This window comes from Gossypium hirsutum, chromosome A12 (genome assembly GCF_007990345.1).
Source record: "Gossypium hirsutum isolate 1008001.06 chromosome A12, Gossypium_hirsutum_v2.1, whole genome shotgun sequence".
Taxonomy (NCBI): domain Eukaryota; kingdom Viridiplantae; phylum Streptophyta; class Magnoliopsida; order Malvales; family Malvaceae; genus Gossypium; species Gossypium hirsutum.
In genome coordinates, this window is record NC_053435.1 from 94,291,568 (window position 1) to 94,317,040 (window position 25,473).

Consider the following 25,473-nt stretch of genomic DNA (forward strand, 5'->3'; position numbering starts at 1 on the left):
GAAAGAATTGAAAATTCAGTTGCAAGAGTTGACGGATAGAGGTTTTGCTCGACCGAGTTTCTCACCGTAAGGTGCACCAGTATTGTTTGTGAAAAAGAAAGACGGAACCATGAGAATGTGCATCAACTATCGTCAATTGAATAAAGTGACAATAAAGAGCAAATATCCATTACCGCGTATTGATGATTTGTTTGATCAGCTGAAGGGAGCTTCAGTGTTTTCAAAGATAGATTTGAGATCGGGTTATTATCAATTGCAAGTCCGAGACTTAGATATACCTAAAACTACTTTCAGAACGAGATACGGTCACTACGAGTTCTTAGTGATGCCGTTTGGGCTCACTAATGCCCCTGCGGTATTTATGGACTTGATGAATCAAATCTTCAGACAATATTTGGACCGGTTCGTAGTTGTGTTTATTGACGACATTTTGGTCTATTCGCGAGATGAAATCGAACATGCCGAGCACCTGAGATTAGTATTGCAGATTTTGCGGGATAAGCAGTTATATGCTAAGTTCAGTAAATGTGAGTTGTGGTTGAGAGAAGTTAGCTTTTTGGGACATGTGGTATCCGTATCGGGTATTCAAGTTGATCCGATCAAAATTTCAGCCATACTCGATTGGAAGCCTCCGAGAAATGTTACTGAAGTTCGGAGCTTTTTAGGACTTGCTGGTTATTACAGACGGTTTGTAAAGGGTTTCTCGATGATAGCCACACCAATGACGAAACTACTTCAAAAAGATGTTAAGTTTGAATGGTCAGAAAAATGTCAGAAAAGTTTCGATCAATTGAAAACCTATTTAACTGAAGCTCCAGTGCTAGTGCAGCCCGAATCCGGTAAAGAGTTTGTCATTTACAGTGATGCTTTTTTGAATGGTTTGGGTTGTGTACTGATGCAGGAAGGTAGAGTTGTTGCATATGCTTCGAGACAATTAAAGCCTCACGAGAAAAATTATCCAACTCATGATATCGAGCTAGCTGCGATTGTGTTTGCTCTTAAAATTTGGCGTCATTATATATTTGGAGAGAAATGCCATGTTTATACTGATCACAAAAGTCTCAAATATTTGATGACCCAAAGAGATTTGAATCTGCGACAAAGACATTGGCTTGAGTTGTTGGAAGATTATGAACTCGTCATTGATTATCACCCGGGAAAGGCTAACGTGGTTGCCGATGCTTTAAGTCGTAAATCGCTGTTTGCTTTGAGAGCGATGAATGTTCACCTGTCCGTTTCATCCGATAATATATTAGTAGCATAATTAAAGGCCAAACCATTATTGATTCATCAAATACTTGAATCCCAGAAAGTCGACGATGAATTGGTTGCTAAACGAGCTGAATGTGTTTCAAATGTGGAATCAGAGTTTCAGATTGACGACAATGATTGTTTGACGTTCAAGAGTCGATTATGTGTTCCAAGAAATTCGAAACTTATTTTGATGATTTTAAGCGAGGCTCATAGTAGTCGAATGTCAGTCCACCCGGGTAGTACAAAAATGTACAACGATCTGAAACGTCAATTTTGGTGGCCTGGTATGAAACGAGACATTTTTTACTTTGTTTCAAGGTGTTTGATATGTCAACAAGTGAAAGCAGAACATCAAGTGCCTTCGGGATTACTTCAGCCGATCATGATACCCGAATGGAAATGGGATCGAGTAACGATGGACTTTGTATCTGGTTTACCATTGACACAGAGTAAGAAAGACTCAATCTGGGTTATTGTTGATAGATTGACGAAGTCTGCTCATTTTATCCCTGTTCGTACAGATTTCTCGCTCGATAAATTGGCAGAATTATATGTCTCCCAAATTGTTCGATTACGTGGAGTACCTATTTCTATTGTGTCGGATAGAGATCTGAGATTTACATCGCGATTTTGGAAGAAATTGCAAGAAGCATTGGGTACCAAGTTGTATTTTAGCACCGCTTTTCATCTCCAGACTGATGGTCAATCTGAGCGGATAATTCAGATACTCGAGGATATGTTGAGATGTTGTATCCTAGAGTTTTGTGGTTCATGCGAAAGGTATTTGCCTTTGATTGAGTTCGCTTACAACAATAGTTTTCAATCAAGCATTAAGATGGCACCTTACGAGGCTTTGTACGGTTGTAAATTCCGTACACCGTTGTTTTGGACCAAACTTAGTGAAAGTAAAATCTTCGGGGTTGATTTGATTAAAGATGCTGAACAGAAAGTAAAAGTGATCCATGAAAGTCTGAAAGCAGCTTCGGATCGTCAGAAATCGTATGCGGATTTAAAAAGAAAAGAATTGAATATCAGGTTGGAGACAAAGTGTTTCTTAAAGTTTCACCTTGGAAAAAGGTGCTCAGATTTGGCCGTAAGGGCAAATTGAGTCCGAGATTCATCGGGCCGTATGAAATATTCGAACGAATTGGGCTGGTCGCATATAGATTAATTTTACCCCCTGAACTTGAAAATATTCACAATGTTTTTCATGTTTCGATGCTTCGACGTTATAGATCCGATCCATCGCACGTAATTAATCCATCAGAGGTTGAGATTCAATCTGATTTGAGTTACGAAGAAGAACCAGTTCGTATTTTGGCTCGTGAAGTAAAAGAACTACGAAATAAGAAAATCTCATTAGTGAAGATACTGTGGCTTAAACATGGGGTCGAAGAAGCTACTTGGGAACTTGAAGACACTATGAAGGATCGATATCCTAACTTACTCGTTGGTAAGATTTTCAGGGACGAAAATTCCTTATGCGGGGGAGAGTTGTGACGGCCCTAATTAGACCCTAGTCGGAATGTGGTTTCGGGACCACAAAACCGAGTCACAAAAATTTATTTTTGTTTTAATTGCATATATTTATGTGTGATAGTGTATGTGTGAAAAAAAAATTAAATGCTTAAAATTAGCCTTAGGAATGTGAATTTTCTTGAAAGGACTTAGTTGAGAAATTTAGAAAAGATGATAGGTAAATTGTAAGGATTAAATAACAATAAGGTGAGAAAGCATGGATTTGCATGTCAAAATGCCCATTTTTGCACTAAGTGGCCAACCAAGTAATGATGCCCTTCCACTAATTTAAATTAATTTGTATATTAAATTGGCAAAGGAATAAAATATTCAAATCATAATGAATAAAAAAATAAAAAGATGAATAAAAGAAAAGAAAAGTGTTCATCTTCTTCCTGGTTACAAACCGAAACAAAAGGGAAAGAAAAAAAAAAGAGAAATTTCATTAGGGCAATTCGGCACCTTCTTGGCTAGTTGGAGGTAAGATTTGAAGTTATTTTTGGAATTTTTCCTTTAAATGTTTAAGTTAATTGTAAATGCATCTCTTGGCCATGTCAAAAAAAAAAAAAAAGAAATCAAAGTTCTATGGTAGTTTGGGCACTAAGCCGTATATCAATGTAGTAGAATTGGAGGTTGTTTTCATGTTGTTTTGAATATGTAGATGAGAGAATGAGATTGAACTTGTTGAATTATTAGTTGGGTAGTACATTGTGTATTCGACCATATGAGGATTTGAATGGAATATTCATTTTGTTTGCTATTTTCTTGTATGAGTAATGTAACAGCCCGATTTTGGGCCTAGTCGGAACAGTAGTTTCGGGACCACTATTTCAAGGCCAGAGAAAATTATTTTAGTATTATTTTATGTATTATAATATGATTTTATAAGTGCATGTTAATTTTGGTATATTAATTTTAGCGATTTCTAGTCCAATTTCGAAAAAGGACTAAATCGCGTAAAAAGTAAAAGTTGTGTTTTAATACCTAAAGGTGTTAAATTGCCTTTTATCTTAAATTGGGGGTCTTTAAAGTGAAATTAGGCCATTTAAAGTGTGATGGCCGGCCATGGGAGACAAAATAGTTGAAAAGTCAAAATTAGACAAAATAGTTTTATTATTAACAAATAAAAAAAGAAAAAGAAAAAGCTATCATTTTCCTCTTCCCCTTCACCGAAATATGCAGCAAAGAAAGGGTTTTGAAGCTGGAAAATTTCAGCAACATATTTCCCTTGCTTGTAAGTGATTTTAATGTCTTTGCTTGATGATTTTTGTATTTTTGGAACCCCTAAAGCATAAGCTTTCATAAAAGGGGATTATTTTGCAAAATGATGAAGAGTCTAGGGTTTTATCATGAGAGTAAATGTGTTGTTTGCTGTGTTTTTATGGAAGATTATGAGTCCTAGTTGTCTAATAAACAACTTTTGTGAAAGAAATTGCATGAAAATACCTTAAAAAGGGCTAAATTGCTAAGTTGTAAAATGAGTTGTAAATGTGTAAAATAGTTGAAATTATGAGTTTCTATAGCTATGAAAATGGTTCATCTAGACTCAAGGAGTAAAGAAATGTGATAAAAATTAATTTACGAGCATTGGGGCAAAAGTGCAAATATGCATAAGTTTAAGGGTCAAAATGAAAATTTGTAAAAATATGATTTTTAGACCCATATGAATATTGTGACTGATTGGTAGGCTAAATGTGATGTTATAGATGATGAAAATTGAGACTTGGACCTAGAACGGAAAGAAATCGATTTATGGACGAGTATGTCCTTTTCACCTTTGTGGTATCGAGGTAAGTTCGTATGTAAACAATACCATGCTATACATGTATTTAAATGTTATCATTACATGAATTGTACAGATATTAATGTGTATGTGATTAATAGAAATATGATAAGACAAAGCCTTAATAGACAAGGAAAAATCCCGTTTGAACCTTAGGAATAGAATAGGATACGAGTGACATGTCACTAGGAATTATGAGTCTAGATGACTAGCTCGAGAGTGAGCATTGAAATGTCATGAGATATGAGGTAGCTTTAGCTACAATTGAGGCACTTATGTGCAAAGGCTTTTCCGAGTATCCAATTAGTATTCCAAGTGTTCAACGGGCAATCCAAGGAAAGAGTTGATGATGGTCCCAATGAGGTAAGTCATTGGTGAGTATGCACTCGAGTTATGTTACTAGTTGTGCAAGTATGTATACTAATCCTATGAGAATGCCTTGATATGTGATGATCTATGATGCATAATATGTGTTCTTACCATGACGGATAAAACGGTGTCGTATTAATATTATGAACAATGACCATGAATGAGTAACTTAGCCCTGACAGATTTGAGTTACTGCAGTAGTGTAACTTTGAAAATACACTAAAAATAATGGAAAATGAGTTAGAGGCAGAATAAAATATAGGATTAAAGCTTAATGAGTCTATTTTCACATGAAAGAAATAGAGGAAGAAAAAGAATTCTATATTGTGTGATATTTAAATTCTTGTGAAATAGGGTCTGAATGAATTTGAGATCCCCTATTCTGATTTTATAAATTCACCGTAAATTGTAAAAAAATTATTAAGAGTCATACCTTACCTGCATAGATTCCTTATTGAGTCTATTTTTAAGGGAAACAAACGGCATGGTCATTGGAATTCTGTACATGGAGAAATTCGATTCGTAGTGCACAGGGGTCAGAGTAGTCATACCCTGAAATAGGGGAAACTTTAACTAATAAAATGTACTAAATGGCTTGACCAAAAATTCTAGAAAAAAATTAGTAAGTATAAATATGAGTCTAGTTTCAAGATAAATAGACTAGAACATTATTCGAATCCTGTACTATGAGATAATTGAACTTTAGTGTAGAAGGGTTGAAATTGTCCGATAGTGAATCAAGAGAAAACTTGAGGAATAAACTGTACTAATTGGCTAAGTCAAAAATTCTGGAAGTTTTATGAAAGAAAGATAAATGAGTCTAGTTTTAGGTAAAATTAACGGAACTTAATTTGGAGTTTCGTAGCTCCAGATATAAATAATTTAGTGACTGTTGCTCAGGAAGACAGCTTGTAGTGAACTTTAGAATATGTTGTAAACATTGATAAAACAAGTTAATGAGTTGCTTATTGTTTTCATATGAACTTACTAAGCGAAAGCTTACCCCTTTCTTTCCCATGTTTTCTAGAGTTTCCAGGTTAGCTCGGGTTGGAGGCCGTCAGAGATATTATCACCCTATCAAGTTAACATTATCGGAATAAGTAAACTCAAGTGATTCGAGTCTATGGCATGTATAGGGTTTTAATGTGAGTATGTAATATTATGATTTAGCCAAAGGCATTGGCTTGTTATTAAGGTAGTATTAGTCATGTAAATTGGCCTAGGTCGGCTAATGACGTTATGGGCCCATATGATTATTCTTATGCATGTATGTTATTATCTCTTGTGATGTGGCTTACAACATGTATGCCTAGAGATTGAATTGAGATTCATTGATGAGCTAGTAACTAATGCAGGATTAAGTGATTGGTAAATAGTTAATAATGCTTCATGAATGGTTTGTGATGTAATGATAGTTATGTCTAGTATGTGGTAATGATATGGGCAAATTCTATAATATTTATTGCATAAGAAAATAACTTGAGCATAACATGTTTGTAGATGTTTAAGAGCTCATTTATGCCACGTTGTATGCTATTGGATAAGTATGTATCTATGCATGTGGTGTGAGAGTGACAAAAGGCTTGATAATTAGCCTATTTCTGGCCACACGGCCTGAGCACATGGGCGTGTGAAGCCTTAATGCAAGAGATTTTTCTAAGTTTTTCATGAGTTCTCTATTGGGTCCTGAATCGCCCCGAATGCATGTATTGGGCCTCGAAAGCTCGCATAAGGGACAGATTGCATGTGAAAAGAAAAGTTTTTAATTATTTGAGATTTCATGGCCCTGTTTAGTATGAAAGTGTTAGTAAAAGTCAGGTAGCACCTCGAACCCCGTTCTGGCGTCGGATGCGGGCGAGGGGTGTTACAAGTAATGGTTCAATGTAAGCCGAATAAGTCATGATAGATACGTTAAAATGAAAAATTCAAGATTATGAGGTAAAATGAGTAGTTGACTGAGACATGGAAGAAGGAAATAGATTGATGTCTTATGTTTTGGGAGTGTAAGGCATGATGTAAACATAGTAAGTTTAAGTGCATATTTTAGTATAAGTGATAAGTAAAATTTGGTTAAAATAGTTTGACATATGTATGTTTGTCGATTTTAAATCAAGATAGTTTGGGGTGACTTAATTTATGTATTCGAAATTTATTTGAGGAGTTACTATGGGCACTAAGACGTTGAACTCATGAAATTAGAGGAATACGAACTTGATAGATTTTAAAAGAGCACTAACCGAAAATGAACTTAGCTAATAAAATTTGGAAATGTGAATTGCCGAAATTGATCTTATAATGTATTGAATTATAGGAATATATGAGAAGTATGTTGGATATACATTAAGTTTAAAGATTTAAATTTTAAATTATGTATGAGCAAATACCGAATCTTTGTGTGTGTGTGTCTATGAGGAATAAGTATAAATTGGGGTTACGATGATTTGGTTATTTTATTTGCTTAGCTGGAGTTGGAGCTCAAGATCAAAGGGAGCCAAGTTCGGAAAAAGGGAAAGCAAGAGTGATGGAGTAGCCGATCGGAGTTGTCATCCGATTAAAAAGGTAAGTCCTTAGGTAATCAAGTTATAGTTAACTTTGAGCATAGATGAGACAAATTAAGTTAGATAAGATATCATAGTATATATATGTTCTTGGGAATCGAATGTGAAATTATTGATCAATCTATAATAATATGATGATTAAAGATAAGAAAATACAGCACTATGTGTGCGAAGCTATGTGGCACTATGTGTGCGAGAAAACATTGCACTATGTGTGCGAATAAGTAAAAGCACTGTGTGTGCGGACTTTTAAATCGAGCACTAAGTGTGAAATGTTGATTATGGAGTATTATTTGTGGCAATTAAGAATGCAATTAAACATTAAATTGGAGATTTGATTGATAGATGGAGTGGCTTGGTTTATGCTTTAAATTTTAGGCTTTGTATATTATATATATACATATATATATACGTCAATGGTTGTAAATAACATTGCCATGGTATTTTAATTGTGAATATTTAGAGTAGGAGTATATGGTGTATTCGGGTAAGTATGTACCAAATGCATAAGGTACGTTTGTGACATAATATATTTCCTTGTGATATCATGGCTAAGTTCGAATAGTATTGAGTTAATTATTTAGTTTGTAGATAATTGAATTATTATAGTATTAAAATTTTCTTAGGACTTACTGAGTTAATAACTCACTCAGTGTGTTTTTCGCTTTGGTATAGATCATTTTATTCGAGGAAAGCCTGGGAACCATCACGAAGTCATCGCAACTTTTGTCAACCTTTTTGGTACTTTTGTTTGACACTTTAGTAGACATTATGGCATGTATAGGATAGTAATTTTGGGAGGTTAGCTATTTTGATATAATTGTATATAAAGCCATACGAATATGGCTAAAATTCTATGTATGAATTTGAAAATGTTTTGGTTATAAATCTTGATTTAGAACTTCATATTTGTGATATGATTGAATTATATATATTATGTATGTGCACTCGGTCAATAGGGGATAAATCATAAAATGAATAGAAGGGTTTTAATCGGGTAATGTTATTCGTAAATTTTAAGATTTCACTTTTCAATTTTCTTTTGTATCTCAAGTGTTTTATTGAAAAGTTGAGCATGTTATGTTTTATGAACCTACTCTAGTAATCGACACGGATATTTGGGTGTTACATTTTATTGGTATCAGAGCCACAGTTTAGTCGATTCTAGGACTACCGTAGCGCGTATGAGTCTAGCTATACATGCCATAATGCTAGGATATGATAGTGTGATGACTTCTGACGGTTGAAATTGTTGTTTGATTAGTAAATGGAATCCACTCCAGAGAGAGCCTTAGCGGATGATGTTGAGAGTGTAGCGCCTGCTCCCACGCAAGGGACAGCGCCTGTTGAACCTCAACCATCTGCGAGTAATCAAGATGATGGGGCTAAACAAGCCTTCTTTACCATGATGAATGAGTGGGTTGCATAGTATGCCCGAACAAACCCGGCTGCTCAACAATTCCCGAATTTGAATAATCCTTCTCCGGTGCCTATAGTACCAGCAACTACTGACCCTATGAGGCTGAGTAAACCTCCTATTGATTTGATTAGAAAGCGCGGAGCCGAGGAATTTTGAGCCACCGCTACTGATGACGCTGAAAGGGCTGAGTTTTGGCTTGATAATACCATCCGTGTTTTTGATGAGCTATCTTGCACACCCGATGAGTGTCTAAAGTGTGTCATATCCTTATTACGCGATTCAGCCTACTATTGGTGGAGAACCTTGATTTCGATTGTTCCAAAGGAATAAGTTACTTGGGACTTCTTCCATATGGAGTTTCGTAAAAAGTATATCAGTCAACGATTCATTGATCAAAAGCGCAAAGAATTTTTGGAGCTTAAACAAGGTCGTTTGACGGTATCCGAATATGAACGTGAGTTTGTAAGGCTCAGTCGATATGTTCAAGAGTGTGTAGCTGATGAAGTTACCATGTGTAAAAGATTTGAAGAGGGATTGAATGAAGATTTAAAGCTACTGGTGGGTATTTTAGAACTAAAAGAATTTGTAACACTGGTTGAACGAGCTTGCAATGCTGAAGAGCTTGGAAAAGAGAAAAAGAAAGCTGAAACTGAAGCTAGAGATTTTCACAAAAGATCGATGGGTAAAACTTCTTTCTCGGCTGCAAAGAAGTTCAGAGACTATACTAATAGATCAAAGACGATTGTAGGAATTTCTATTAAGGAGCGACCATCAACGGACTCTCGAGCTACTTCGGTTGCTAGTGTTGGCAACAATCGGCCAGAAAAACCCGAATGTCCACAGTGTGGAAGACGACATGTAGGTGAATGTTGGGGTAAATCTATTAACAGAGCCTGTTATAGATGCGGTTCGCGGGATCATTTCGTTTGAGATTGCACGGAATCTGACGAGAAAAATAAACTACAAGGTGGGAGGTCGAGTGGTATAACAATTAAAGGTAGACCACCGAGTAATGCAGGAGGCAGGGGTGGTAATCAGAGAGGGACTACTGATACGACTGTTCGATCTGAGACTCGTGCCTCCGCCAGAGCTTATGTCATCCGTGCACGATAGGAGGTATCCTCCCCTGACGTTATCACTGGTACATTTACTCTCTATAGTACTAGTGTGCTTGCTTTAATTGATCCTGGTTCAACTCATTCTTACGTATGTGAAACATTAGCGTCCAGTAAGACTCTACCTGTTGAGTCTACTGAGTTCGTAATTCGAGTGCCGAATCCCTTGGGTCGATATGTGCTTGTCGACAAGGTGTGTAAAAAATGCCCCCTAATAATCCGAGGTTCCTGTTTTCCAGACGATTTGATGCTTTTACCGTTTGATGAATTTGATGTTATTCTCGGTATGGATTGGTTGACTGTACATGATGCAGTTGTAAATTGCAAAAAAAAGACCATTGATTTGAGATGTGCAAATAATGAGATAATCCGAGTTGAGTCTACTGACCTGAACGGATTGCTAGCAATAATATCCTCGATGTTGGCTCAGAAATATGTGAAAAAGGGGTGTGAAGCATATCTTGCGTACGTACTTGATAGCAAAGAGTCAGAAAAGAAACTTGAATCAGTGCCAGTGGTTTGTAAGTATTCAGATGTTTTTCCTGAGGAATTACCGGGATTACCACCCGTTCGAGAGGTAGAATTCGGCATCGAACTTGTACCTGGGACTACACCAATTTCGATAGCTCCGTACCGTATGGCACCAACGGAATTGAAAGAATTGAAAACTCAGTTGCAATAGTTGACGGATAGAGGTTTCGCTCGACCGAGTTTCTTACCGTAGGGTGCACCAGTATTGTTTGTGAAAAAGAAAGACGGAACCATGAGAATGTGCATCGACTATCGTCAATTAATTTACTATTCAAAACAGTCCTTAACTCAAACTTTGCAAAATTACAATTTTTCCCCTAAACTTTTGCATATTTACACTTTTGCCCTTAGGCTCGGGAATTAAAATTCATACCTCATTCTTATGTTTTATGACATGCTGACCATTTTTCCCTTCTATGGCATCAAATTCTCACTCTAACACATAGTTATGAATAATAACAACTTTTACCGATTAAGCCGTTTTACTCATTTTTGCTTAAAACCGCTTAGCAAAAGTTGTTTAACATAATTTCAGCCTTCATATTCTACCATAAAATATCAAAATAAACACATTTCACCTATGGGTATTTTTCCAAATATGAACCCTAGCTTAAATTATTGCTAGAATAAGCTTAATCAAGTTACCGGGATTCCGAAAACGTAAAGAACTTAAAAAACAGGGCTAGAACGGACTTACTATTGAGCTTGGAAAGCTTGAAAACCCTAGGAATGGCTTCCCCCATGCTAATTTCGGCCTCCATGAAAAAGATGAGTCAATTTTGGCTTTATTTTCCCTTTTTATTTCTTTTAATTACCAAATGACTAAAATGCCCTTAAGGCCTTTCTTTAAAATTGTCTTATTCATGCCCATTTTTGTCCAAACGAAATATAATAGTCTAATTACCATTTAAGGACCTCCTCTTTAAACCCCCATTTTAATCAAGCACTTATGAATTAGAACACATATTTTACAACTTTTGCAATTTAGTCCTAAAAGTCCAATTAAGCACTTTATCAGTAAAATTACTTAACGATATTTTTACACAATATTTTAATAAATAAATAAACCTTAAAACTTAATCGGAATAAATTTTTTTACTTCGAATTCATGGTTCTAAAACTATCATTCCGTTTAGGCCCTAAATCGGGCTATTACAACAACTTCTGCAAATAAGCCCTAATAGGCAAATTAAATATGCAATCTATAAAATTTCTTATCAATACTCTAACACATGCATCTAATCACTCGGTAAATCATAAAAATTAATCGAAATAAACTTTTCTATCTCAGATTTGTGGTTTCACAACCACTATTCCATTTAAGCCATATTTCGAGATGTTACAAAAACCATGGCTGGGCCACGGCTTCGGAAAGTAAAACGTGATCATGTGCAATTCCATAGTTTTACTATGGCAAAGTGAAAACGAAGTACTCAATTCCGTATAGTTTCTTAATTTGAAAAGAGATGGTAAGCGATAAATGAGCCCAAAAGAATGAAGTTTAAGTGTGAATAATATTTAATGAAATTGACTTGGTTTGTGAATGACAGGAGAAATTAGTGAATTGTATAATATATAAATGTTTTACCATATTTGGTAAGTTTACGTTCTAAGCCTATGAACTTACTAAGCTTTCACAAGCTTACTTGAATGTGATTGCCATGTCTTGTAGATTAACGTGGAGTCGGAGGATCGGATCATCACCAAGAATCACACTATCCAGACGTTCTCCGGTAGTTTTTGGGTTAATATCTTTTGATTTATATGGCATGTATAAGTATTTGGTTGGATAAAGTTATAGATGGTTAAAGTATATAAAAAAGGGATGGCATATGTGTATAGAACTTAGTTTAATGGTTAAGTAGTAGTGTGTTAATATAAAATACATATTATGGGCATAAATTGGTTGGTTGGTTGGTTGTAATTTGTATATAATTGTGTTTAAGTGCGGGTAATGGATGAAAGGGTGAGAAAAGTGGCCTAAAACAGCATATTTTCGTCCACATAGTTAGACACACGGGCTAGGCCGTGTGTAGCACACGGTAAACCCATGGACGTGTAATATAACCGTGTGTCCCCTATATCCTTAAATGTGAAGTCAGGATAGTACACGGGCTACAGAAACGGCCGTGTGTCTTAGTCATGTGAAGGACATGGGTTTCAAGCATGGTCGTGTAAAAATGGCTTAAAAATGATGAAAAATCAATTTATCTTAAGGCCTAGCCACATGGGCGTGTGCCCAAGCCATGTGCCCCTTTGATGCTTAAGAAATTGCAAGTCAAAATTACCCACGGGCTAGCCACACGGTCATGGGAGCTACACGGGCTAGCTACAAGGACATGTGCCTCTAACTTCAAGAAATTTTTTTAAAAGTTTTCCAAAGTTACCGATTTAGTTCCAAATCATTTTTAAAGCATGTATTGGGCCCCGTAGGCCCATATTAGGGACTTTATGGTGAAATTTGAAAAGTTTTGATTTGGAATGCAAATTTATGACTCGGTTTTGTATAAATGCTAATGTATAGGTTTGGTAATGCCTCATAACCCTATTCTGGTGACGGATACGGGTTAGGGGTGTTACATGGTCAGTTTGGCTCACTCTAGACAATCTTACATCTTATGTGGACCCTCACATAAGAAGCATTTCACTAGCTCCTGATCTTTCTTTTTCTCTAACTGTTTGTTGAACTTCCACTTCCCTATTTGTGATTTCCCATTTTCATTTTTAGGTTGTCCTTCTTAATCTCCCTACCATTACTCTTCTCTTGAGCTTGAAAAACCCAAACTTGTCCATTTTTGTACCAAGCTCGATCAATGACTTAATTATTGTCATGGCTTTGGTTAAATCCTAGATCCCTTTTTGTTGTAATTCGAGCTTGGCCTAAGGTCTCAGTCTATCCATAAAGGAGAAAATGTCTCTTTTTTTGCTAAGTCAAAAATTTGGAGCATTAGTTCACTAAATTCTTGAATAGTGCCTTGTTGCGTAAATCGTCGTAACTTGGCTCGAACCGTAGCAACTCGTTTTTCAATGGTGTCAGAAACAATGGTTTTGGGGCTACAATTTCAATAAGTGATTCCATAAATATTATTTATTAATATTTACAAGTTGATTATAGTTATTAAATTTTGATCTGGTAAGTTTTGCTAATTGGACAGTTAACTAAAGTCAAGTGGTTTAACCCTAAAGTCAAGTGATTCTGGAAAATGAGGTATTGGGATCTCGTTTCTATAAATTGAGCCTTTAAATATTATTATTAAATATTTACAGAGTTTTTATATAGGTAATTTGTAATTTGATCTGAGAATTTTGATGATTTGATAGTTAATTAAGAAAAAATGACTAAATTGTAAAAATCATAAAAATTAATTGTTAATGATTTTAATTAGCTAAAAAGACTTAAACGGTAATTATGAAGGTTTTAAGTGGCAATTTATCACTTTTTATGATAATGGCAGGTTAATTCATGGTTTGGGAAGAATTTATATATATTTAATTAAAATTAAGTTAAAATAATAATAAAACTAAAGTTATCTTACATTTTCATCATTCTTACATTTTCATCATTCTTTCTTCCTCAACTGAATACATCAAAGAAGCTTGAGAAACCATGGCTTTTTCTTCAAGCTAATTCAGTCTTCTTGCATAAGCAAATCAAGCCTATTTTTCGTAAATTTTATATTTTTGAAATCGTTGCAGCTTAATCTAAGTTAGTCCGAGTACTAAATCGTAAAACTGTTAAAAATTTGAAATGTTGTCATTGATGGTTTTTGTTGTTTCGCTGTTAAATAGCTTGGTTATAAGCTTAGGTTTGATTGTAGACTAAATTGTAAAATGAATATTGTTAGTTTTAAACTTAGGGACTACAATGAAATTATTTTAAAATTGACATGGAATTTCTGTAATTTTTAAATGTAGAGGGTTGTAAATGAATAAGGGTAAATTTGGCTAACATGTTTTGGACTTAATTGAGATAAATGTATAAATTTCAATTTTAAGGTCTAAATTGAATAGAAGGTAAAAATTTAGGGTAATAGTGTAAAATATTATTAAAGGGTCAAATGCATGTTTTTAGTTGATTTAAGGTATTTGAAATGGTTAATTGAGTTAAATTATTATATAGATCAAGAAACGGATCAACTAGTTGATAAACGCGAAAAAAGAAAAAATTACCTAAAAGTCCTTGGTGTCATATCGTTGTCAATTTTGACTAAGTAAGTTTCATATGAGACTTAATTTGTTAATGATTATTTATTATTGTGTTATTTATTCGCTTGATAGTTTAATCTTTGTAATACAATAATTATTGGCATCGAAAGAACTATAGTGCAAAGTATGATGATGCAGCTAATATGAATGGTTATATGATATGGAACGATTATGAAATATTACTTGGCTTAAATTACAAGTATATGGTTATTTGATATGTGAACGAAAATGAATAAGTATATGGTTATTTGATATGTGTACGAAAATGTTCAAAAGAATGGAAAGATTAAATATGTGATACAAGGCCCGTGTGAACTTAGTGAATAGCCATTAGAGTATTGTGTAATGGTTAATGTCCTGACTTATTGGATATCTTACCGATGGTTAATGTAACATACCAAATTTTAGGGTTAGAAGTTTTGAGCTTTGTGGTAGGGTCAGTGGCTAGATTGTACATTTAGGTTTCATCTCGCGTTTTGACGTCACAATAGGTTTGTTGGTTTGGTGGTTGGGTCTGTGTTAGTGTACCTTTGGGACTTAGGTCGAGTCCTCATGTGTGTGTTTTAGGGGGATTATTTTGACGATTTTTTTTTATTATTGAAAAAGTTTGATATTTTTTTATTAAATAATTATTTAGTTTATATTTTCATTTATTTATTATTTTTTGACTTCTGTTCTTATTTTTTTGAGGTTTTCTATGTTCTCTTTTGTCCGTTACTATGGTCTGTTTTCTTCTTCTTTTTTGCTTGGATTTTTGGCGCTTTTTGGTAAAAGAAAAAAAACAAAACAAGAATGATTTTTATTCGAAAAGCTTCGGCTCTCTGTCGTCACGTTGGTGTCTGGTAGTTTTGGTCACGAGTCAGCTATGGGATTCGTAACTCTTTTAGTTTATTTGTGAATTGAGAATTCAATTTGGTGGTATTTTATAATTTCATGTGTGTTGGGAATCTTTCCCCTTCATTGTCAAATTTTCGACCTATTTTGTAGAATTTGACACTGTTTGTGTGTTTGGGAAATAGACCTTTCAAAAGGTCGATTAATATGGTGATGCCTAGAAATTGTGTGTGATTTTGATATACTTTTAGGTTGTTAAGGTTTGGAGTTCATTTTGATGTTGCAAAATCGAGTTTTCGGCCAATTTAAGTATGGTTCCATGGCCACATAGGCGTATGCCCCCACGAGGGCGGTTTATACGGCCGTGTGCTTTTGGGTTTAGGTTATCGGGCTAATTTGGGTGCCACACGATCTGGCCATACGGCCGTATGGCCAATTTGGGGATTTTAGCCGATTTCCACACAGCCGTGTGGCCTGGGCACATAGGCGTGTGAGTTTGGAATTTAGGGTTTAGGTGATTTGGTTCCACACGACTTGGCCACATGGTCGTGTGGCTAATTTAGGGATTTAGGGATCTCACACAAGGGTGTGTTTTGGACACATGGTCATGTTTGGTGGGCATATGGGCATGTGAGACCCTCACATGGTCGTGTCTGCACTGTACCCTATTTAAGCAGAAACAGTCAGAGAGTTACACGACCTGTTCACATGACCATGTCCCTAGGACACATGGGCATGTGCCCCTGCACATTGGCGTGTTGGCTCACCTGTTATGCGGTTTTTCGCTCATTGCATAGCTTAATCCACTTTACTTCTTGTGTTGTTCAGCGCTTACTGGTCTTTCTTTATAAGAACTAGAGACTTCGACATGGCTTAGAGTCATCTATTATTTGTAAGTGTAGTATTAAATGGTTGAGTTGTGCAATAGTGTTTGTAATGTGCTTGTGAATTGATACCTCGTCCCATGTTAGGACCTGAAGAAGTTTGATAATAAGCTTGTGTGTGTAAGAGCATTTCCAACTCTATACTCTGTATCTGTATTTCTGATCTCCAATTGTGTGCATAATGCAATAGCTTGGATTCTGTATTTGGTTGGTTGTATATGAGCTTCTCTGTTTGAGTGGCTGATGGTGTTTAAAGTGCATTTCTGATTCTATATGACCGCTAGTACATTGTGTTCACTAATTCTGTGTATCTGTCTATATACATACATTTGCATAAAATATTTGGGGTTTGGTCGTGAAGAGAAGGAAGATTATATTGTATATACATCAGTTTTGTTGCATATTATTATCTGATTTGGCAGTTTTAACTGCAACATATTTGTACAGCGATTTACCGAAATGCACTGTACTATATATACGTCAACTCTGCTGCGTATTATTATCTAAGTGGCCTGGACCACATACATGGTATGTAGGGTTGGATAGGCCTTTAAAGGTTCTATGTGGTGTGTTTGGTTGAATAAGTTTAAACAGCTCTTATGGGGTGTGATCGGGGGACAAAGAGGTGTTTTGGCTGGATGGAAAAGTCTTAATACTTGACTGCATTCATATGCATCTAGATGTGAGTTTATTGTCAATAATATGTCTGTTCGTTATAACAATTACGACTGTTTTGGGTGTGTACATTGTGATGATGAGTGTTTTTGTATCTACCAATTAACAGGTTTATTTGCTAAGTATTTCGTGTGTGATTTGGTGTGCTTGACTGTTACATTTGGTTGGGGGCATTGGTTCTGAGTTTGCTTTTTATTTCTGCGTATCTCTGTAAGCATTTTCTGTTATCGGACTACTGTTTGGTTCTGATCTGTAATTCTGATGATAGATATGTTTTAAACTCACACTGAGTTTGTGTAGTTCACCCCCTTAGTGTTTCCCCTGTAGGTACGATCGGTTTCTGTAGTTTAGACTCGACATGCCGGAGGTCTCAGAATCACAGTTAAAAACAGGCTTTAATTGTATTTTAATAATTTCTGAGTTATAATTAAACAACTTGAATTGTAAGTATTGTTTTGAAAACTGTGGTACGAAATTTTGTGTTTTACGACTTGACTGTATTTTCTTTTGAAATATCAGGATTTTATAACTCAGAATTTTACGTAGCTTGAATACTGCAATGCTTTTCGGTTTGTTAAACTAAAATTTTTCTACAATCACTTCGGTGATCAATGTGACCTCTGAAATTTGGCCAAAACTTCTAAGCCGATTTTAGGGTGTTACAGCTAAGATCCTGCATGTGCTGCATATTCTTCACTGCTCGTATGAGCAATATCGTGTAATGGTTAATGTTTGATTAATAGCTCGTGTGAGTATTATTATCCTGTGTATTCGTGGTATATTTACTATAGTTCTTTGGATGATAAATAAAAGAGTAAAATAAAATTGGTTAAATAATGTGAATATTGAATATGAAATGAATACATGAGAATGGAATAACATAAATGTTGTACTTGCTAAATGTTTTTTATATAGATTAAATGGTATCATTGGTAATGTTATTTGATTCATGTGTGATAGTCTCACATGTTGTTGTTAAATTGTGATAACAGGGATCTATATAGTAGCTAGTCGATTTAATTAAATGGGAATCGAGGTGATTTATATTGTTTTAAGTTGTGAATGATAAATAAACAAAATGATTTGAGTTATAATTGGTCAAATGTGTTTTGGATAGTACCAAAGATAAACAGTTATATTATAAGCATGTGTAATATAATGTATTAACCTCTGAAAGTGTTAAGAGATGTACTTGTGGATGTAACAGGGTGCCAAATGGTATTCGTACTTGTTACATTAGGTTTTCATAATTTAATTGTAAATTTATCGAGGTAGGTTAAATGAATTTCCTACGAGCTTACTAAGCATTTGTAATGCTTATCTTGTTTACTTTTTTATCTCTGAATAGGTTGTTTTGCGAAACATGTCGGCCAGATCAACTCGAAGTTCACACTATCCAGTCTCTGATTTAATATTCTTTCTTTATTCCAAATTCGATTATGTGGCATGTATATAGGGTTGTATTTGTGTTTATGTTATTTTGGATGTTCATGATCTTGGTCTAATGATGTTAATAATGTTGGATGATTTGACATTATTATGAGAAATAAAATGGTCAGTGAATAGTCAACTTGAAATATGATTTACTCAAGCTAATGGATATGCATATGTAAATAGGGTTATGGAAAAGGATGTATATAAGTATTTTGATTATGTTTAATTTGTGCCATTTTTTAATAAGAACTATGTGTGTAATGATGCAATATATAATGGTTGTTTTGGTGATTTGTGGCTTGTGTTGTTATAAGCATATTTGGTACCCATAATGTTATCTTGCTTGATGAATTTGTACTTGTGTGTTAGGTCAATTAGTGAACTTTATTTGATGATGGAAAATGATGTTCATTTGGTGAATGAATAGGCATGAAATGTAAAGTATGTTCATGCATGAATGGTTAAGAAATAATGTTTGAATTGTGGTGGCAATTGTGACATATTGGTTAGACACTTAGGTTGAATAATTCATGTTGTGTTTTGGTATGTTTGTAGTGTCTAGGTTGATTAAGGGCCTATTGTATGACTTGAAGTTTAAGCGAACCTAGGTTGTGTTTGCTTGTTTTGGTAGGCATTTTAGGTGCACACGGTCTATGACACCATCTGTCACACGGGTGCAGGGTACAACCATGTGGTCTGTTTAATTTGTTTGTAGGATGGTTCATATGACCATGTGATCCCTGTTTTCACTTTTTACCTATCTTTTCTAAAAAAATTCAAATTAGTCCTGATTTGTTCCCCAGATGATTTAAGTGCTTCATAAACTCGATTAAGACTCAGTTTTAGTTATAATTCATATTATACGTGTGTTATTGAATATTTTGGTATTTGATTGAAATTTAGGTTGATTTTGTATTTGATATTGATTATTAACTGTAATAGTATCTTTTAGCTTGGGTACGGTGACCAGATCGGATATAGGGTGTTACACGAACTTTATCCTTCGCATACTTAGGGTAAAACTACTCCTCGAATTCTTTGCAAAACTCCAACCACATCCCAATATTGGTTCCACCATGTTTTTCATCTGTAGACCTACAATGCCATAATAGAAAAGCAACATCTGTTAACTACATAGAAGTAGTTTTACCTCAATGGCATCATCTTTGGTTCCACAACATGGAAATATAGCTTTATTCCCCACGAAAAATTGTCCACATCCCTCATAAACTTGGTCCCCTTGAACTCTTTCGACTTTGGGACATCAATCTTGTGTTTGGGTGTCATAGCTAACATCCTATCACCCATAGCTGCTTTGCATAGAACAAGCTTCCCCTTGAACTCTTCCATCTTTGTCTTCAAAGCCTATACCACGACTTTGAGAGCATTATTTTGTTACGTCAACATATCTATAGTTGAGTTGAGAACCCAATGCATACTCCCCATTAAGAGTATTTCGCACTTACTTTTTGAGCTCATCTCCTATATAGTCCAGCTTTACAATGCAACCCTTAATCACCTTGAGGCTTTCGTTCACATGACTCATGGATTCTTCGAGTTTGGAACCCTACCATCCATCCCTAACATCACATCCCTCAGACTACTATCTTTTTTTGGCTTTCCCATGAATCTCTAGTTGGACACCTTGACCATCTGTTCGATTTGTAATCTTCACTAGTGTATTAATGAACCTAGCTTTGATGCCAAATGTCATGGAGCTAGACTTTAGCTTGGCAAATTGCATGGTCTTAGATAGTGAATTCGTTTCAAGTTTGCCTAAGTCAACTTAAGCCCTTGAAAATTGAGAATCTCAAAAAGAATTCTTTAAGACACTGATGCTTTAAAAGCAACTAAGCGAAGCAATCACATGATTCTTAAAATATCATTTATTATTATATTATATTTTTAAAAGTTTTCATGTATAATTAAAATTGTAAACAATTTCTTAATTACTTAAATTTTTTAAATGTATATTTAATGTATAATTATATTAAATTAATTTTTTAAAATTTCTAACATCATATCTAACATTAATATTTTAGCTTTCAACAGTAACTTTTAACAGCAATACCTAACACTTACAAATAACAAATTATACTTTTTTGTTGCACTTCTCACAACATTTTCAAAAAGTACTTTTTTTCAAACCAAATCTTAAAAAATAATTTCTTTATATGCAACAATCATATGGATAACTTAGATTGTTGTTGTAGCTTTATGGTATAGAATTGGTGAAAGTATTAGAGGAAATCTCTGTACTTAGGAGCATGTTGTATTTTGGTCTATCTACTGAAAAATGAAAAAAATCAACTCTTACACACATTTTGAAACGTGCAAATTAGTCCATTCGTGAAATTTTTTCTGTTAAATGATGGCGTGGGCATGCTAATTTTTTTTTTATGGGTAAACTATAAAAATGATTACTCAACTATACGTTTCATTCTATTTTGGTTACCCAACTATTAATTTTTTGAATTTAGTCATTAAACCTTTCGAAATTAAATATTTTAGTCATTATGAGCTTATGTGGGGTTTTTTATTGGTCTAGTAACAAAATTAGCCCTTTAATTTTTACACATTTTATCAATTTGACCCTAAATATAAAAAAATCAACAAATTTAACTCCCATTGTTTACAAAAATTGTCATTTTAGTTTTAATTCTAAAAAAAATTAATGATTTGGCCCTCAACATTTACAGAATCTGTCAATTTAGCCCTAGCTCTAAAAATTTTATAAACATCAGCTAACGCATGTGAGATATTAAAATAAGAAAAAGAGTATATTCTTTCAAGTCACTTGCAACAATTTATTTTACTATATAATTTTGGCTTCATAGTATACCAAACCAATTGGTTTGGAATCTATTTGAAATAATTAGTTGCATTACTACCTAAACAAATAACGTTATTAATGTCTTTATTTTATTTTAGGTCCTAATTTTTTTTTTTGTGTTTTATCCTGACTTTTTAGAGTTTTTTTTACAAGTGACTTAAAAGAGGATATTATTAATCACCAAAAAAAAATAGAGGATACTATTTTTCTTATTTTAATATCTCACATGGATTAGCCGATGGTTATAAAGGGTTAAAAATAAATTTTTTAAAAAAATATTTTTTTAATTTTTAGAGTTAGGACTAAATTGACAATTTTTGTAAATGTTGAGGGCCAAATTTATTGATTTTTTTTGAATTACAACTAAAATGGCAAATTTTGTAAACATTGAGAACTAAATTTGTTGATATATTTATTTAGATCAAATTAATAGAATGTGTAAACATTAGAGAGCTAATTTTATTACTAGACTAATAAAAAAAACTCATATAAACTTAGGATGATTAAAATATTTAATTTTGAAAAATTTAGTAATTAAATAAAAAATTAATAATTTAATGACCAAAATAGAAGAAAAAGTATAATTAGGTGAATACTTTTATATTTTACCTATAAAAAATAAATTTTAACATGTCCACATCATCATTTAACAAAAAAAAATTAAACGAATAAATTAATGTAGACGCTTTAAAACATACAAAAATTAAGTATAAAGACTACTAATAAAAATACCAGAATACAATCTGCCATACCACAGAAACTTTGCTGTTACTTTAACCAAAAAAATTCAAAATTTTTTGAAATGAATTCAAATGGCTCTTCTAAGTACGAAAGTATATGCTTCATTACAACTTTGGCAACAAACAAACAACTAAAAAAGTTTGTCCGAAATCATACCCGTTGAGATAATGGTGGACCCACTCGGTTCAGCTTCAGATCTGAATTTTACAGTAAATGCAGATGACAACACTTACTTAGCCCCAAACTAATCTAATTTCTGTTTCTTTTTTTTTTCAAAAAATATTTTTTTATCCTGAGAAGAAATTTTATAAATTTCAAACTATTAAATTAATTATTTTTAAGTATTAATTAATTATTTATTACATCTATCCATCTCATCCTCGGGAAACACCTTCCCTCTCTCTCTTTTTTTAATTACATTGAAAATTTAAAAAGCAATCTTTATTTTTTTTAATTTTAATTTTATTTCTCTTTCTACTAGAATTATCTCTTTCCCGACATTTCACCATACCTAAAAATGGACCCTTTTTTCTCTTCCATGCCCGTAGCCCCTCCTCCCCCGATCCCTCCCCCGTCCGTCATCCCCGTCGTCCCTCCTTTTGTCTCTAACCCTACGACGGCGACTACGGTGGCTGGTGGTCCACCACCGAGTTTCGATCACCCATCTTACTCTGACATGATATGCGAAGCTATCGGGGCTTTAAAAGACAAGAACGGGTCAAGCAAAAGGGCTATAGCTAAGTACATAGAGTCAGCTCACAAGGACTTGCCACCAACACACTCGGCCTTGTTGACTCACCACTTGAAGCGCTTGAAAAACAACGGTATCTTAGTCATGGTCAAGAAATCTTACAAGCTTGCTTCTACTGCTAGATCTGAGGTTCCTATCCCGGATTCTACTCCTTCCAACCCTCCCGATGTTTCTTCTCCTCCTGGATTCAAACGAAGCCGTGGTCGTCCTCCTAAACCCAAACCCACAATTTCTGCTCCTGCCGACCCTATTCCTCAGCAGCAGCAGCAGCAACAGCAACCGCTGCCTGCTCCGATTCCCGATGACACTAAAAGGTCTCCCGGTAGGCCCAGGAAGAATGGTCCCGTTGCTCCACTTGGGGTTAGGAAGGGCCGAGGTCGTCCACCCAAAACTGGCCCTAAGAAGAGTCCCGGTCGTCCCAGGAAGCCCAAAACGGTCAGGTCGGTGGTGGGGGCTAATGCGATGAAAAGGGGTCGTGGGCGGCCGCCTAAGGTCTTGAACCAGATGCCTCAACCGGCTGTTATGCCGATCCAGGGTCAGCCCATGGCTGTTCCTTATGCTGATACTGCTGCTGCTGTTCCTACTACTACTGCCGTTGCTGCTGGTCCGAGGCCTAGAGGAAGGCCAAAAGGCACTGCAGTGGCTCCTGCTGGCCTTGCGGTCCCTGGGAAGGGGAGAGGTCGACCACCCAAGAGTGGTGGGGTCGCCGCGAAGCCCATCAAGCCCAAGAAATCTACTGGAAAGCCTGTTGGCCGCCCCAAGAAGGTATAACCACTTCACTTATATATATGGTTTTCGCTAGAAGACCAGAACTGTCAATGCTCGGGCTCCCCCGCCTCAGCCCGGGCATGGGGCTTAATTCTAAGTATAACTTGTCATAATTGCAATGTCTTACAATGTAGAAAGTACTCGAAGTAAATAACTAACTTGAGCCCTTTGTAACTTCACGTTCCATTTGTTTGTGAATAAAGGAGAGGTCAAAATAATTTGTTTAAGATGGTAATGGTTATGGGGGAAATTGATGAAGTATTTAAGTGAATGATACATGTCATTTAGAAAAAGAGAGTAGGTAATATGTGAGTACTATGATTTTGCAAATTGCTAGAACATGCCTCTAAAATTTAGACTTTTTTTTTAATATTATCTTATGCTTGATGTTTGTATGTTGAATCTAATATCATCGTCCTTGTATTTGATTTTTTGATAACAAGACAACGGATGGAGCAGCATCATATGGCGATCTGAAGAGAAAACTTGAATTCTTTGTAAGTCAGATTATTTTGATTTGTGCCTTGCAGTGGGATAAGATCTTCTAAATTCCAAAACTTTTAGCATTGTATTGATAATAGAGAAGACATAGGTGCATAGTTGCCAACTTGTTGCACTTGGACTTTAAGAGTTGGATATCAGTATGTTGCACTGGATATAGGCATGTTTTCGATGTAGTTACACTAACAATTTTTAAAGTGTTCCTGCATCTCTCTGGAGTCTGGAAGACAGATCACATGCTTATGTTGGAATTAATGTTGGATTTAATGTGCAGTGGTAAGGCACATTTCACTTTCAAAGAAACAATGTGGGTTCGAACCTAGGAAGGCGATATTGTTAGGAGGGGCAGCCACGAACCCTAAACATGGAGGAAACCAAAAAAATGTTAGATGTAGGTTTTTTTTTAATAATCCTGACGTAGATGTTTAAGGAAAAATAAAGAGCCTGCGTACATAGGTAGGCAAAATTGATTCACAGTGAAGTCTTTGATATTCTGTAGGACATATTGTGAAGTAGGCAACTAGTATGGTAAATTTTAGTATTTATGTAATGTATAATAGTATTTGCAGTGTAGCTGTGTTGATTATTAATCCTTAAATTTAAAAACAACTAAAAAAAGGGCAAATTCATTTATGGTTTCTGACTGAATAATTTTGATTGCAGCAATCAAAAGTGAAGCAAGCAGTTGGAGTACTAAAGTCTCAGTTCAGCAGTGAAAGCAACATCAGTGCAATCGATGCTATCCAAGAGTTAGAAGTACTTGCAGCTATGGACATTAACAAACCATTTAAAGATGATGCTCAGCCACCGCCCCCACCACCCCCAGCACCAGAACCAACACAGCCAGCACCGATGCCCCAAAATATGGAGGGACAAGTATATTAATAACGAAGCCCTATCTCTCTGTATGATTATTAAGAAGGCAAGGCGTGGAAGAAAATGTTCTGACCCTAGACATATGATATTCTGTAAAGGGAAAAGTAGGAAGTTGCAGATCATCTAATTTGTGTTGTTATTGTTGTTGAGGTGTGTGTTCGTTTGTGAACCCTGTTCATCGACTTTTAATTATTCCCCCTCATTTAGTGCAACATTAGTCGAGCATCCTTGTTCGTTTTTGCTTGAGTATTATTATTATTATTATTATTATTATTAATATGTATTTGATATTTGTAGTGTATTTGAAATATCCATTACGGGTTTACATCAGAGTTATTTTTTTGGTGTTTGACGCTCGAGTATCCAAAAAGTCACTAGTCTCCAAGGGCGGGACCTTGATTAAATTCAGAATGGAGAGGGTG

The 25,473-nt window shown here is 35.0% G+C and overlaps 1 protein-coding gene and 1 long non-coding RNA gene across 3 annotated transcripts; both read left to right on the top strand.

Annotated features, from left to right (window-relative positions):
* The first annotated feature begins 4,478 nt into the window (after window positions 1-4,478).
* LOC107934749 (uncharacterized) lies at window positions 4,479-9,427 on the top strand. Of its 2 annotated transcripts, XR_005906368.1 has the most exons (4): window positions 4,479-4,562; window positions 5,952-7,483; window positions 8,158-8,223; window positions 8,747-9,427. It is a non-coding gene; the product is annotated as an uncharacterized lncRNA (long non-coding RNA). The 2 variants fall into 2 exon arrangements; XR_005906367.1 differs by lacking the exon at window positions 8,747-9,427 and having other exon boundaries at window positions 8,158-8,478.
* Window positions 9,428-22,188: 12,761 nt separating this feature from the next.
* Window positions 22,189-25,263, top strand: LOC107920096 (SH3 domain-containing protein C23A1.17). The gene is made up of 3 exons (XM_016849617.2): window positions 22,189-23,671; window positions 24,118-24,171; window positions 24,839-25,263. Exons 1-3 carry the CDS (start codon window positions 22,673-22,675, stop codon window positions 25,058-25,060), a joined length of 1,275 nt encoding a protein of 424 aa, XP_016705106.2. The 5' UTR covers window positions 22,189-22,672; the 3' UTR covers window positions 25,061-25,263.
* The last annotated feature ends 210 nt before the right edge of the window (window positions 25,264-25,473 follow it).

Coding starts and splice junctions, on each gene's coding strand:
- LOC107920096 (XM_016849617.2), top strand. CDS start 22,673: ATGGACCCTTTTTTCTCTTCCATGCCCGTAGCCCCTCCTCCCCCGATC. Junction 23,672..24,117: donor CTGTTGGCCGCCCCAAGAAG/GTATAACCACTT, acceptor TTTGATAACAAG/ACAACGGATGGAGCAGCATC. Junction 24,172..24,838: donor AGAGAAAACTTGAATTCTTT/GTAAGTCAGATT, acceptor TTTTGATTGCAG/CAATCAAAAGTGAAGCAAGC.